This window comes from Suncus etruscus, chromosome 10 (genome assembly GCF_024139225.1).
Source record: "Suncus etruscus isolate mSunEtr1 chromosome 10, mSunEtr1.pri.cur, whole genome shotgun sequence".
Lineage (NCBI taxonomy): Eukaryota > Metazoa > Chordata > Mammalia > Eulipotyphla > Soricidae > Suncus > Suncus etruscus.
The window spans coordinates 106,922,433-106,934,852 of NC_064857.1; the positions used below are offsets into that span (position 1 = coordinate 106,922,433).

The 12,420-nt window shown below is 37.2% G+C and overlaps 1 protein-coding gene and 1 pseudogene across 1 annotated transcript in view; both read right to left on the reverse strand.

The window, feature by feature from the left end:
- The window catches only part of CDK13 (cyclin dependent kinase 13), a 131,488-nt gene that overhangs the window by 64,416 nt on the left and 54,652 nt on the right, over nucleotides 1-12,420 (reverse strand). Inside the window, exons 5-7 of the mRNA XM_049781728.1 lie at nucleotides 8,251-8,421; nucleotides 6,629-6,768; nucleotides 3,149-3,319 (exon numbers count right to left, since the gene is read on the reverse strand). Coding sequence (XP_049637685.1) covers nucleotides 3,149-3,319; nucleotides 6,629-6,768; nucleotides 8,251-8,421 — 482 coding nt within the window. The remainder of the gene's footprint in view (nucleotides 1-3,148; nucleotides 3,320-6,628; nucleotides 6,769-8,250; nucleotides 8,422-12,420) is intronic.
- Nucleotides 11,964-12,053, reverse strand: LOC126021752 (uncharacterized; annotated as a pseudogene).

The window sequence follows — 12,420 nt, forward strand, 5'->3', positions numbered from 1 at the left end:
TTAAGGCGAAGAAAAAGATGGTATCATCAACTGTAAATAGACAGCTAAAAGCACTATGTGCCAAATAAAAACCAACTAAACAAACAAAAAAGGCTACAGAGGATTTACAATAAAATGTAATACTCAGGGGCCAGAGAGATAGCATGGAGGTAAAGCATTTGCCTTTCATGCAGGAGGTCATCGGTTCGTATCCCGGCGCCCCATATGGTGCCCTGTGCCTGCCAGGAGCAATTTCTGAGCCTGGAGCCAGAAATAACCCCTGAGCACTGCCGGGTGTGACCCAAAAAAAACCACAAAAAAAAAAAAAAAAAATGTAATACTCAAATATTCTATTATTTAATTCATTTATGGCACCAAAGGTTGAATAAGGGTTGAACCAGGGTTTCAAAGACACAACCCAAGTGTGCTATCATTACCAAATTCGAAGCCCCAGTAATTGTTAGGTTAAAACGGGGACTGTGGAACCAATACAGAGGTACAATGTGTACCTGCATGCCTAAAATGTGGGTTTGAGCACAAGCACCAACCCCCACCACTACCAAAAGTTAAAAGCATAGTCAGGAAATTACTACATAAAGCTTATTTATTCATTCAGTAATTGGTCATTCTATGCTATTTATATTAGGGAAACTTCAGAGAACAAAATAAATATGCTTTCTAATATCCTATTAAAAAATAAAGAACAAATTATCATAATTATTCTGGGAAAAAAGTACAAAAAAAAAAAGAATAGAGTATTAAAGTGCATTTGACGATATGTGGGGAACATAAGATGTTTGCTACACACAGCATTAATTAAAGAATGGCTTTGCCATTTAGGTCCAAGATCTAGAAAAGAAAAAAATCAACCTTTCAAGTCATATGTATGCATGGTTACAGTACTGAGAATTTTAGATCTCAAGGAAATAGTATGTGTAGAAATCTTGGAGAAAGCAGAAATTCACTGACACACTTAATGACTCAAAAGAGCCAAAGCAATGGAAATTGTCAAGCAATCAAGGACAGCCTAGATGGGATTGTAGAAATAGGCACAGTTGTAGAACCTGCAAATCAAAGTGGTGGGTTGTCCAGAGTATGCTGGAGGAAAACCAAAAGAACTAGTAATTTAGTTCCAGTTCAGGCTAATTAAAAACATTGCATACCATTTTCAAATACAAAGTCTTAATTCTTAACTACCTGGAAGAGGTCATACTACTAATAAAACCTTATATTCAAACAGTTCAACACAAGTCAAATCTGTATCCTACTACCTAACTGAAAGTAATGAAAAGGGGGCTAAAAAAGACCAGAATAAAAATGAAAAAAAAAAAAAAAGAAAGAATAAAGGTTTTATCACGGACATAAACCAAAGAAAAGGATATCAATCAAAAAAGATAATTTTGGGGTCCAAGCTATACCACAGCGGATAAGTCTGCCCTACACATAGCCAACCCAAGTTCAAACCCTGAGCATTCCATATGGTCCCCCGAGTCTGCCAGGTGTAATTTTTGAGCACAAATTCAGAAATAACCCCTGAGCACAGCTGGGTATGGCTCTAAAACAAAACAAAAAGTCCAACAATTCTGTAAGGAGAAGAGAGTATAAGGAGATAAAGGCCAACCCTGGTTTGCTCAACATCACATATGGTGCCCGGATAAGCCCTACTAGGATAAGCCCTAAGCACCACTGGACATGGCCCAAAAACAAGAAAGATAATTCTATACATGTTATTTATCCCTTCTTGTAAATTAAATAATGATTCATATCATATCAAGCCTAAGTTATCAGCAAGATGTTACTGTTTTCATTAAATAATGAAAACACTTTGTCATTGCATTTATTCCTTGACAAAAAAAAACATGGTAATTTCACATACACAAATAATATAAATGAAATAGATGATTCTAGCTCTCCAGAGTACATGCAGAATACTTTCAAACAGGAATTGCTTTATATAAAATAATTACCATATTATCATTTTTTACTTTGTTCCCAAGAAGTGAGAGATTGTGTGTATGAGTCTGTATAATTAAAAAAAAGGGGGGGCAAATATCTTGTTCAATCAGAATATACCTTTTTATCTGATTTACAGTAAGATTACCTTTAAAAAAAAAGGAATTAAAAAAAAAATTTCTACTCCAGCCTGGACTAATAACACAATGGGTAGGGCACTTGCCTTTCATACATATGGTCCCTGAGCCTGCCAGGAATAAACCCCTGAGCATTGCCCTGTGTGACCCTAAAACAGACAAAGAATCTACTTTTTGAAAACTGCAAATTATAAAGGAGTAACTTTGGTTCCATTAGGGTCTGAAGAAACAGTAGAACAGTGATAAGTGAGTGCCTTGCACACGGCTAACCCGGGACAAACACGGGTTCAATTCCTGGCATCCATATGGTTCCTCAAGCCTGCTATGAGTGATTTCTGAGCATAGAGCCAGGAGTAACCCGAGCACCATCGGGTGTGACCCAAAAAGTAAAACAAAACGAACAAACAAACAAACAAACAAAAAACCTTGGGGCTGGATCGTTGGAGCAGCAGTAAGGCATTTGCCTTACACGCCGCTGACCCAGGATGGACCACGGTTTGATCCCCCCATACCTCATATGGTCCCCTAAGCCAGAAGCGATTACTGAGCGCACAGCCAGGAGTGACCACTGAGTGTCACCAGGTGTGGACCAAAAATAAAAAATAAATTAAAAATAAAAAAAAACACCTTACATTAGAAACCTAAAGCTCATGGCAATAATCTCTCACTGTCCATATGTTCTCTGATTAATACACATGGTAATTATTTTTCAGCCATATACCATGATTAAAAGTGATTTTTTTTTATTAAAAGTGATTTTTAACTCCAAAATTTTCTTCAAAAATTATTACTTTAGAAATAAAATTTTCAGTATGGTCTAATAATCTCAACTTTATCTCAAATACTACAAAATATTAATAATAGTTTTTATGTAACAGAAACAGATATGCTCTGACGTTTACTTAGGTCAATCAGCAGCTGCTAGAGTAAATAAAGCAATTCCTCAAACCATTTTGTAACAGTTCGTTACGGAAGTTTTATGTACTTAATAATTACTCAACTGTCATATTAATAACAAACCCTGCAGGTTAAGAACATCATGAACATGGAAACTTGAAAATTTAAATATGTGCACATACCTTTATCCTTCTTAAAATCCAAAGCATCTTCTTTATCAGTCACTATTTCCTTCATATTGATAATACTCTGGTGGGTAAGCTGCCGCAGAATTTTAATTTCTCGAATTGCTGTAATTGGAAAACCTTCCTTTTCATTATCTAGACGTACTTTTTTTAAGGCTACCATTTCTCCTAGTAGAAGAGTAAATAAAATAAAGTTACTAGCTGACAAAACCAAACAGTATAAATAAAATAAAGTTACCAGCTGACAAAACCAAACGGCATTTCCTTAATTCATGATTTTTGTTTTTACATAAAACAACATTCTCTTCTGACTAAATAGTATAAAGTACAATTTTAAAAAATCACCAAAGACATACTATGAACTCAAATAAGCAATAAAAACATTAATTTATAAACTATTATCTCAAAATTATAATCAACTAAATGTATTTTAGTTTCCAAACAAGCCATACTATGTTTAAAATCCAAGAAATTAATTATCTGGCTAAATAAAGTTATGGGATATTTATCCTAACTATTGAATACTAAATAATAGTTAAAATATCCATAATACAGTTAACTTATGCTTTCTGAGATGCATTAAATAATGACTAGCACTTTTAAATATACCCAGCATCCTGATTTAGGCATAAAAAACTTTCTAAATAGGTAGAAAATTCTACACATTATACAGGTGGTATGTAATAATATGCCAATATATATAATAATAATATATACTATATCAGATTAATCCCAAAATACTTTGACATTATTAACTACCCAAAGCAGATTGGCTATAAATAGTGAGGTTGAGATCAAAATTTAGTTTAGATGTCCAAAAAGTACATGCTATTTATGTCAATAAAACTTAAACATGGGGGCCGGAGAGACAGCATGGAGGTAAGGCATTTGCCTTTCATGCAGAAGAACAGTGGTTCAAATCCCGGTATCCCATATGGTCCCCCAAACCTGTCAGGAGCGATTTCTGAGCACTGCCGGGTATGACCCAAAAATAAAAACCTTAAACATTAAATAAAACATAAAACTCACATAATCCTATTCTAAGAATAAGATCGGTGTAATTCAATTAAGATTTACTCATTTTACTTTTGGGGACAAAAACTGTATACTTGCACATTTTCCAAAAAAATTTGTTCAGGAGAGCCGAAAGGGTGGCACAAGCGGTAAGGGCTTCTGTCTGTCTTACCCACACTAGCCTAGGACGGACCGCAGTTTGATCACCCGGCATCCCACATGGTCCCCCGCAAGCCAGAAACGATTTCTGAGCACATAGCAAGGAGCGTCACTGGGTGTGGCCCAAAAACAAACAAACAAAAATAGTTTGTTCAGGGGTTGGAGAGAGAGTGCTGTGAGTGAAGCACCTGTTTTGCATGCAGCTGATAAGGGCTTGATACCCAGCACCCCATAAGGTAACATGAGCTCACCAATAGTTATCCCTATGTGCAGAACCCACACCAAATAACAAAAGCGTCAAAAATTCCAATCTTTTGGGGCCGATGAGGTGGTGCTAGAGGTAAGGTGCCTGCCTTGCAGGCACTAGCCAAGGAAGGACCCCTGGCGTCCCATATGGTCCCCCCAAGCCAGAGGCAATTTCTGAGCCCTTAGCCAGGAGTAACCCCTGAGCATCAAACAGGTGTGGCCTGAAAAACCAAAAAACAAACAAAAAAAAAATTTCCAATCTTTTAATTGTTACAACTACTATGACGTGCTTGTTAAAACTTTTTAAAAGAGCAACTTAATCTTTTCTGATACAAAAAAGTTCTACTATAGGTTTTTGCTCTGTAAGCCTGTCTTCTCCCCTCAATGTGCATCTTTCTTATCTGTTTCTTTGCTTATGGAGAAGTCTGTGTTCTCTCTTGAACAAATATTTACTTCTCTCCTACCACATCTAAATATATTTCAATAAAAATGACCTTTCTTCACCAAAAAAAAATTCTGTTATAAAGAAATGGATTTTATTTTACATAAGAATGCTATAGGGGGGCTGGCAAGGTGGCGCTAGAGGTAAGGTGTCTGCTTTGCAAGCACTAGCCAAGGAAGGACCATGGTTCGATCCCCCGCGTCCCATATGGTCCCTCCAAGCCAGGGGCAATTTCTGAGCGTTTAGCCAGGAGTAACCCCTGAGCATCAAACGGGTGTGGCCCGAAGGGAAAAAAAAAAAAAAGAATGCTATAGGATCTAGAGCAATAGCACAGCAGAAGGGCATTTGCCTTGCACAAGGCTGACCCAGGACAGACCCGGGTTTCTTTGCTTATGGAGAAGTCTGTGTTCTCTCTTGAACAAATATGTACTTCTCTCTTTCTCTCCTGCCACATCTAAATATATTTCAATAAAAATTATCTTTCTTCACCAAAAAAAAAAAAAATTCTGTTATAAAGAAATGGATGTTATTTTACATAATAATGCTACAGAATCTAAAGCAATAGCACAGCAGTCGGGCATTTGCCTTGCACGAGGCTGACCCAGAACAGACCCGGGTTCAATTCCAGGCATCCTATATTGTCCCCTGAGCCTGCCAGGAGCTGTTTCTGAGCACAATTCTAGGAGTAACCTCTGAGCATCACTGGGTGTGGCATAAAAAAACAAAAAAAATAAATAGAAATTAATGCTACATATTAATGTAAACATTGCAATATAAATACTAGTATTTATATTATAATTACGTTCAGAACTTTCAAAACATGAGTTTGTCTCAACATACTTAATGACCTCAAATATCTGTGCTATTTAATTTACCGGTTTATTTCAAAAAGTTATTTTAAGTACATTAAACACTAATCCTGCTGTGAGAGCCTCGGGTACCATTATGTTTTCCTGTTTAAGTTCTTTTTCTTAATTTCCTAGTGATTCCTTTACCAATTAAACTACTAAATCTTGCTTCCTCTATTTACTGGTCAAGTAATTTGGTTTTTGGGCCACACCCGGCGGTGCTCAGGGGTTACTCCTGGCTGTCTGCTCAGAAATAGCTCCTGGCAGGCACGGGGACCATATGGGACACGGGGATTTGAACCAACCACCTTTGGTCCTGGATCAGCTGCTTGCAAGGCAAACGCCACTGTGCTATCTCTCCAGGCCCAGGTCAAGTAATTTGGGACCAACATAAAATCATTACATTCAAGTTGAATACTACAAAATTTCCTATTAATATTAAGGTCAAGATTAACTTAATCCACTAATTACTCAGAATTTAAGAATTTACTCACCATAAAAGAAAACTAAATGTCACCAGAATGATCATCCCAAATACAAAAGATATACTTTAAAATTTCTATATTAATATGTTTACTTATTAGTATGTATAAATGCTTAATTGAATGTGTGTATATACATAACTTTACATATATTCCTATCTTACATAAATGCATAAAAACAGATTTTTAACTCACTTTTAATTCCAATATTAGTATATTAGACAAACACAAATTATATATTATACATTCCATAGATTCAAAGCTTCACAGGTCTTGGCATTCTTACCAGTGTCTTTATCCCTGGCCTTGTAAACTTGTCCATAGGTACCTTCGCCAATAATTCCGATGATATCAAATTTATCCACGCAGCGTTTTCCCCAGTCAATATCTTTTTCTTTGATTTCACCATAGCGAGGCCCACATATTCTATCAAATATAGTTCTGAAGTTTTTATATACAATCAAATAAACCAAATAAAATGCTTAAAATTCAACATCCACCCCCTCCATCCAATTTTATATCCTTTACTTCCTCCACCCTTGCATATTTATGATTCATTATCTAAAACAAGTATAATTTGCTTATCAAAACATTTAGGTATTTCTCCAGATTCTTCTGTAATTAACTGTAAAATTAAAGTGTAAAGTTTGTATAAAAACATTTCAAAAATAATTTATTTTTCAAAAAGTGAGAAAAATATATTAATATATAAAGTAATAGTTCTCTAAGCAACCTCCAAAAAGGCTTCTTCTCACTCAGTGACAATCCAAAGTATCTGCTTCAAAAGTAAAAGCTTGATAATGAATATAACCTATATCTAATTAATTATAAGCCTCATAGACAAACTACTCAAATATCTTATAAACAGCAACACCAGAAATATTTTGGTATAAGACAATACACAAATATTAATGTAACCAGCTCCAGAATTCTTAAACTTTAAAAGTGATATATGTAACTATAGTGCATATATTAAAAGTACATATAATAACATATGCATGTCATCTATTTGACATTCTTGAAAAAGATATGAAATTTTATAGAATTTTTATAATCTGGTGATAGAGATATAATGAAAGGAATAAAACTATTATATTCAAGAACAGGTCAAATGTTTTCTGAACAACAATTTAAAGTCAACTCTTAAGTCAAAATGATACTAAAATTTTCCCTTGTTGAACATCATAAACTTAAACCAGGTTAAAAAGAATTAACAAGGAGCTAGAGCAATAGCGTAGTTGGGAGGGCATTTGCCTTGCACTCGGACTACCCAGGTTTGATCCCCAGCATCCCGCTTGGTCCCCTGAACCTGCCAGGAATAATTTCTGAGCCCAGAGCCAGAAATAGCACCTGAATGCTGCCCAGTATGGCCCAATAAACAAAAGCAAACAAAAATAGAAAGTAACATTCTTTCCTTAAGTGATGAACAGGTATCAACAGTAAGTTATAGACACTTGAAGCTATATACGATATAAATTTCAAACTTTCTATCCACCTCTTCCAAAATGAAGAAAGCATGTAGAAATGGAGGCACACAGAACTAAAAGTGAACTCTAGCTAACTAAAACTTAACTCACCCGTACTAATTTTGTTTGGGCTCACAGAATAATGACTCTCTCCTTGTCTAAATTTAGTGTTCACACACTATCTAAATACTTAAATAAAAATTAGTTTTGACATATTTTATACCCAAAGGAATTAATACATTACAAACAGAGAACATTTTATTTAGTTTTATTAGTCATTTTAATAGGTATATAGGCAATTATGAAAAATTTTAAAACTGATTTATTCATATACTTGAAAGAATACATTTTTATCACTTTAAATCATAACTTTCTGTTTGTTTTTTGGAAGACTGAGAATGACTCAGTTCAATTTAAGAGCAGGTATAAAGCAAGCACATACTTAGGCCTCCTTTTACTATGGAACTGTGTTGCTGTTTTCTTTTCCTCGGGACTCTTTGAGAGGTCATCTCCTCCTGGTAGCTCAGGCGGCAGTGGTAAATCAGCAAGTAGAGTTCGGAGTTTCTTTTCTACTTCTTTTTTAACAGCTTTTACAGAAATATTTCCTCGCAAGCTAAAATGAAAGAATTCAAAATTAATTATAGAAATGTGTTTCAGAAACAAAAACATAGCTATGTCTTAAAACTGAATATGTGAATATTCTATACAACTTTAAGTAGAAATACAAAATTTGCGGGCCCGGAGAGATAGCACAGCGGCGTTTGCCTTGCAAGCAGCCAATCCAGGACCAAAGGTGGTTGGTTCGAATCCCCATGTCCTATATGGTCCTCCGTGCCTGCCAGGAGCTATTTCTGAGCAGACAGCCAGGAGTAACCCCTGAGCAATGCCGGGTGTGGCCCAAAAACAAAAACAAAAACAAAAACAAAAAAAAAGTACAAAATTTGCATTACAGAATTAAATAAAACATTAAGGAAATCTGAAGAAAGTATACACTTTATTAGCTTCATAAATTGTAACAATTTATATTAATAAAAAATGAAATGGAAGGGTGGGGGGGTCTGGGGATTCTCTGTGATATCAGTAATTTTTTTAAAATCCAAGCTTACGTAATGTATATTTCATTAAGGAGGGGAGCTGTGAACCACATCTAGTGGTGTTCAAGGTTGTATTTCAGAGTGGCTCTGCACTCAGGAATTGCTCAGAGGTGCAGTATTGAGGTGCCAGAGATTGAATTTGGATCAGCCATGTGCAAAGCAAGGGCCCTACCCACTACCCTACCCACATTACTCCAATCCTCACTAATTTTTTAGGAGGGGCCACAGCTAGTGATGCTCAGGGGTTACTGCTGGCTATGTGCCCAGAAATCTCTCCTGGCTTGGGACACCGGGGGATCAAATCGCAGTCCATCCTAGGCTAGAGACGCCTTACCACTTGGCGCCACCTCTCAGCCCCTCTAATTTTGGGGGGGGGGGGTCAAGATCAAGCGAGCTTTTGCCCTTCTGTTGCACAGGAGGTTTCTGTCCTCCCTGAGCTCGCCTTAGGACGCTGCGTTACCGTTTGACTGGTGTACCACACCAAACTCCACACCTGGCACTGTCCCCAGAGTAGGTCGCACCTGACCTGCACATGATCAGGCGCTTGGCGCCAGAAGTGAGAGCCCCCCACCCCCCGTGATTTTTTTTTTTTTTTTTTTTTTTTTTGGTTTTTGGGCCACACCCGGCGGTGCTCAGGGGTTACTCCTGGCTGTCTACTCAGAAATAGCTCCTGGCAGGCACGGGGGACCATATGGGACACCGGGATTCGAACCAACCACCTTTGGTCCTGGATCGGCTGCTTGCAAGGCAAACGCCGCTGAGCTATCTCTCCGGGCCCCCCCCCGTGATTTTTTAATGTGAAAATGAAAACAATGTACTCTAGAAGTTGGAGCGATAATAAAACATGTATGGCATTTTATCTACCACATGGCCAACCCCGGTTCAATCTGTAACACCAATATGGTCCCCAGAGCACTGTCAGAAATTATAGTTAGGCACAGAGCCTGAGTAACCCCTGAGCACTACAGGGTGTGCCATGTCCCACAAAAAACAAAAAAAAAAAATTCACTTATCTGTCAAAGATTATCATTAAGTTATATATTAAATGCTTTTAATTTTTTAAATGATTTTAAAAAATGAAGCTGAAAAGGTTTTAAAGTTATCAGGTAAACACAGCCTTAATTTTTCTTCAAGGATTAAAAAAATGGAGTTGAAGAGACAATAGAGGAAATAAGATTCTTGTACTGCATATGGTACCCCAATCTCTGCCAGGAACAAGGCCAGGAGTAAGCTTTTTACAAAAACCAAAAACAAAACAAACAAACAAAAAAGGGGAGGGGAGGGGAGGGGAAAGGAGGGTCAGGGAGGAAACAGGAAAGCAGGAAGGGAAGAGGAGGAAGAAAACACACTACTGAATGGAAGTATATAGATAGCATTTTATTTTGTAGCTTTGGAAGAAAGTAAGTTCCAAGTTTGGTAAAGAAGCAAAGCTCAAAATAAATCTAAAAAGTATCTGCCCTTTGGGCCGGAGTGGTGGCGCAAGCATTAAGGCGTCTGCATTATCCGCAATGTCCCATATGTCCCCGAAGCCAGGAGCGATTTCTGAGCACATAGACAGGAGTAACCCCTGAGCATCACCGGGTGTGGCCCAAAAAACAAAACAAAACAAAAATTTGGGGCTGGAGAGCTAGCACAGCGGTGTTTGCCTTGCAAGCAGCCGGTCCAAGGACCTAAGGTGGTTGGTTCGAATCCCGGTGTCCCATATGGTCCTGTGCCTGTCAGGAGCTATTTCTAAGCAGATAGCCAGGAGTAACCCCTGAGCACCACCGGGTGTGGCCCAAAAACCAAAAAAAAAAAAAAAAAAAAAAAAAAGCTCAAAATTTGGTGGAGATGGGTAAAGTAACTTTGTATTTAACACCATAAACATTATTATTATAACTATGTTGCTTAAACTATTATTTTAGGGAGTAGTGAGCAGCGTGATATGGCCAAGTAGCAAGGAAACTCAAAAGTGAACAGAATCTGGTGCCGAAGCAATGGCGCAAGTGGTATAGGGAGTTTGCCTTGCATGCGCTAAGCTAGGATGGACCTTGTTCAATCTCCCAGCATTCCATATGGTCACCCAAGCCAGGAGGAGTAACTAACCCCTGAGCATCACCAGGTGTGGCCCAAAAAGCAAAGGTAAAAAAAAAAAAAAAAAAAAAAAACCAGAATCATATAAGGATAAAGGAGATCAAAGAAATTTCAGTGCCAAATTTTAGACAAGCAAACATCAAAAAGAACCTTAAGTGATGTTTAAAACAATGGTTGGGGGCACTCATTGGTAAGTCAAGAGTCTAAAGAACTATCTCATCAAACATTTAAAGATAGAACAGAATTAAAAGGGAGCACTCTAGACAGTATAGGAGTTGCCTTGTACATGGCCAATATCACTTCATTCTGCACAACAAGGTCCACTAAGCATCAACAGGAGCAACCCAATGTATCCAAGAGCTGACAGCAGTCTTTCAACACTGCCAGATGTGGGCCAATCCCCATCCTTAGCCCCCCTCATACACTCACCAACAAAAGAGAAAAGCAGAAAATTAAAAAAGGTGGATCAAAAATTTATTTCAGTGAGCAAGTATGAAGTGTACCAACATCTCACTAGATAGATGTACAAAAGAATAGGCTCCCTATAGATAATTCTTACTGACATGAGCACTTCTTGAATTCTTGAAAAATATCACTAGTAAACACTTACCCCTATTGCATATATGAAGAATAAAGTGAAGAACAACCAGTGTATTAGTCCAGATTCACAGTATTCTCAGCTACTGAGTTATTCTCACTAATCAAGTGACAAATCTGAACTCATGACTCAGTGCTGGAGAGTCCATCTCAGGACTCATCAAAATTATAAAACATCTGTTATGAACCTTCAGTATTCCTAGAAAACATTCAAACTTGCAAATACCACAATTATAGTTGAATAAATGGGCAACATGATTAAACTGGATGGAGTCTATTGTGAACATTTTTTGACTGTACAAAAGGACACTTTTATTTTAATCACAAAAATGTTATGCTTCTAGTCAAAGTGAAGATTTGAAAGGCATGTTTATTTGCATTTATTTTTTGAAAAAATATGGAACGCTTCACGAATTTGCATGTCATCCATGCTAATCTTATCTGTATCGTTCCAATTTTAGTATATATGCTGCTGAAGCGTTTGCATTTATCAGCTTGTTCTCAAATTTAATTTAAAATGTAAGCAAGAAAAATTGAACTTTTAACAAAAAGTTAACATTAGGAGTAGGAGCAATGACTAAAGGAAATAGCTCTAATTTCATTAAAAAATAAAATGCAAAAGTTAAATGAGATGGTAGAGAACGCTCAAAAATGTAATGCTTTTGGAGCCAGAGAGATAGCATGGAAGTAGAGCATTTGCCTTGCGTGCAGGACAGTGGTTCGAATACTGGCATCCCATATGGGCCCCCAAGCCTGCCAGGAGCAATTTCTGAACATAGAGCCAGGAGTAACCCCTGAGTGTTGCTGGGTGTGACCCAAAAACCAAAATGATGATGATGATGATGATG